A 2,752-nucleotide genomic window follows, 5' to 3' on the forward strand; every position below is an offset into this window, starting at 1 on the left:
TGTTGCGTCTCGTGTTTCCTTTTTTATTTTTTTTTCATCATCTTGTGCTCCTAGATGAATTAGAGAGGAAGAAGACTTTCCTGCTGTACACGAATTGGTGAGGAGGTAAAAGAAAGAACATGTAAGTAACCATAATTAATACTAGTATTATTTGGTTAATAAAGCGAATCTGGTCCATTAAATGAGTGAAGGGACGCGTGCAAAGTATTTAAGGTAGAATTGGATGAAATGGAGAAGGTCAAATTGTTGCATAATTAATTAATAACAATGTCTCCTAACATTTCCATCAACTCTCTTATTCAATTTCTTATCATGAATACTAGTAGTAAAAACAAGCTAACGAAATTTTCTCCAGCAATAAGATGCAACCATGGAAAATCTGGCCTTTGGGCTTTTGATAAATGAAATCATATACTCTTCCCATAAACGAAGAAACTCGAAACTATACATGTACATTTATTTGTTTTTTGATTCTATAAATCTCTCTTCAAATCAACGACGACAACACTAACATTATCAGAACTATGCCTAGCCAAAGCCAGCCTAGTCAAGAGAATCGACGCATCAGTACAGGCCTGGTCAGAGTTATCCCCTGAGACCGTTGGTGTGACGTCATTAGCCGGCGACCCTGGCGGAGACTGTGGTCGCCCGGATCTCAAGCACATGCGGGCCACACCACATGCCGTCTCGTTTGACACCACGTCCCATAGCCCATCGCTAGCTAATATCAAGCATTCATCATCCACTGTTCTTTCAGTTATGGTCACTTCAGGTTCAGATGTAACGTACGGTTTTAAATAATTGTCACCTGAAAAATGTTCAAACATATATAAATAAGGGAAATGAACTACAGATTGAATAATAATACCTATAATATCATATCTATAGAGGTTCAATTTTCTAGATTAAAATAGAGCAAAATGGCTTACCAATTGCTCGAGACATGGCCAAAACTCCAAGAACTCTTGCACCATCCCAATAGATAACACGACCACCAGCTTCTTCAATCCGATTGAGTTCATCGGGTCGATCCGGCTACAAACAAAAATAAACACAAATTTAGAAAATCTATTTGGAATAAATCCAGCTAGCACCATATGGGGAATTGATTTGGCACACACCTTATGATCAGTGGAAAGAGGAATAGCAACGCCATTTCGGCAAAGCACAGCGCGAGAATCACCACAATTGGACACAATGATTTCGTTTGGAGTTACCACGGCTACGACGGCAGTGGATCCAACGGCATCACACTGCGGCGTCTGAAGTTCACATCTACAATCGGCGGTTGGTGCACCACCGCCTCCTCTCGAATACTCAACTACTTCTTTATCCATTTTAGTGAAGCTCCGCGTCATCATCTCTTTCCACGTAGCTTCCCCTGCGCTTTCAACCTCGTTCTTCACTATATCGTGCATTCTATCTTTACATTTCATCGCAGCCTATACAAAATAATCATAGAGAAAAGAACTTCCAGTTAGAGACAATATAATATAATTGCATAAAAGAGACGTAAGTCTTAATTAGGGGCATGATAATTACGTACATGAGAGCAGCCGTGGCCGTCGTACAGACCGAAGAAATGCAAGTTGCTAGATTTTTCACGTTTCTCCTGAATAAACGTAGGGTATATCGACACCGCATCTTCCATATCTCTTCTCCTTCCGCAAACAGATGTCACGCCGAATTTGGGAGAATCAGAAACCCCTGGGCGTTCAATATTGGACGATATTGAAGCAGATTCCGATAAATCCAATGCGTTCCTTTCGGTTTCTTTGTTCTCTGCTACCTTCTTTTCGCCCTTCTCAATATCACTTATGCACGGCAGCGATAGCGGCAGGGAAACAATCCTTTCCAACTTAGATCGCTTCCCCTTAATCTCAAAGCTCTTTACAGAGACAAGTTTATTCAGTTTCTGTCTCTTCCTTTCACTCTCCAGAGGTGGAGCCACCGCCATACCGCCGGCGAGAAAACGGAACTGGTGAACTTCCATCCGTCGCCTTCTAGCACCTTCTGAACTCGGTTCAGTTGGATTTACAGTCTTAGTCTCACCAAAACACATTCCCGTCATGAAATAAATTTACTCGCACTTGATGTTTTTGTTGCAAATTCTTCGAACACAATTAACAATACTGAAGTTTATAAAAGAAAGGGATCGATTAGACCAATACTGAGACTCGAGAAATGTAATGAGCAGATTGGAGAGGAGAGGGCCACAAGAATGAAGCTTTATTGTAGTGGGAGAGGGGTAGGGTTAGAGGCGGCCTAATTCTGGGCAACTGCCCGTCACTGACCCGGGCAGTGAACAAAATATAGAACTCTGAATAGCAAAAGATCATGACCGTCAAAATGGTTTAATAAATGAATTGTTCACTTAGAAAAAGTACCACGTGTAAAGGAGATTTTTAGGTGGATAAGTGGATCAATGAGTTAGCAACACGAATTGTGTTTAACGACCTTCTTTTTCTGACACGAGTCTTGGTTCAATGTCGCCGCTGAGTTGTTTTTTTAACCACGCTCAATTAAATATACTCAGTTCTTCTACGAGAATGTCACCACGTGGACACATAGTAGAATATGAAAGGGAATTCATGTTTGCTTTTTCTTCTTTTTTTACCAATTTCACCCTGTTCAATTTACGAAACATATTTTCTTTTTTGATCGGGTTAAAAAGAATGATATCTTTTTATCCGAAAATAATTTACCTTTATGTAATAATTTATAGCTATACAAAATATATGTGCATCATTTT

General features: G+C 40.0%; 1 protein-coding gene across 1 annotated transcript; it reads right to left on the minus strand.

Annotated features, from left to right (window-relative positions):
* Positions 1-371: 371 nt before the first annotated feature.
* On the minus strand, positions 372-2,215 carry LOC104222712 (protein phosphatase 2C 37-like). Its single transcript, XM_009773988.2, has 4 exons — positions 1,547-2,215; positions 1,122-1,442; positions 930-1,035; positions 372-808 (listed from the first exon to the last, which is right to left on the minus strand). The coding sequence occupies exons 1-4, from the start codon at positions 2,069-2,071 to the stop codon at positions 474-476; spliced, it is 1,287 nt and encodes a 428-aa protein (XP_009772290.1). The 5' UTR covers positions 2,072-2,215; the 3' UTR covers positions 372-473.
* Positions 2,216-2,752: the final 537 nt, after the last annotated feature.

The sequence above is a fragment of the Nicotiana sylvestris genome, chromosome 5, assembly GCF_000393655.2.
Source record: "Nicotiana sylvestris chromosome 5, ASM39365v2, whole genome shotgun sequence".
NCBI classification, from domain to species: Eukaryota; Viridiplantae; Streptophyta; class Magnoliopsida; order Solanales; family Solanaceae; genus Nicotiana; species Nicotiana sylvestris.

What these genes read in the sequence shown, in the direction of transcription:
- LOC104222712 (XM_009773988.2), bottom strand. Translation starts at nt 2,071, where the DNA reads ATGACGGGAATGTGTTTTGGTGAGACTAAGACTGTAAATCCAACTGAA. An exon ending in ACGGCCACGGCTGCTCTCAT is followed by an intron (nt 1,443 to 1,546) that starts GTACGTAATTAT and finishes TATTTTGTATAG; the next exon opens with GCTGCGATGAAATGTAAAGA. An exon ending in CTCTTTCCACTGATCATAAG is followed by an intron (nt 1,036 to 1,121) that starts GTGTGTGCCAAA and finishes TTTTGTTTGTAG; the next exon opens with CCGGATCGACCCGATGAACT.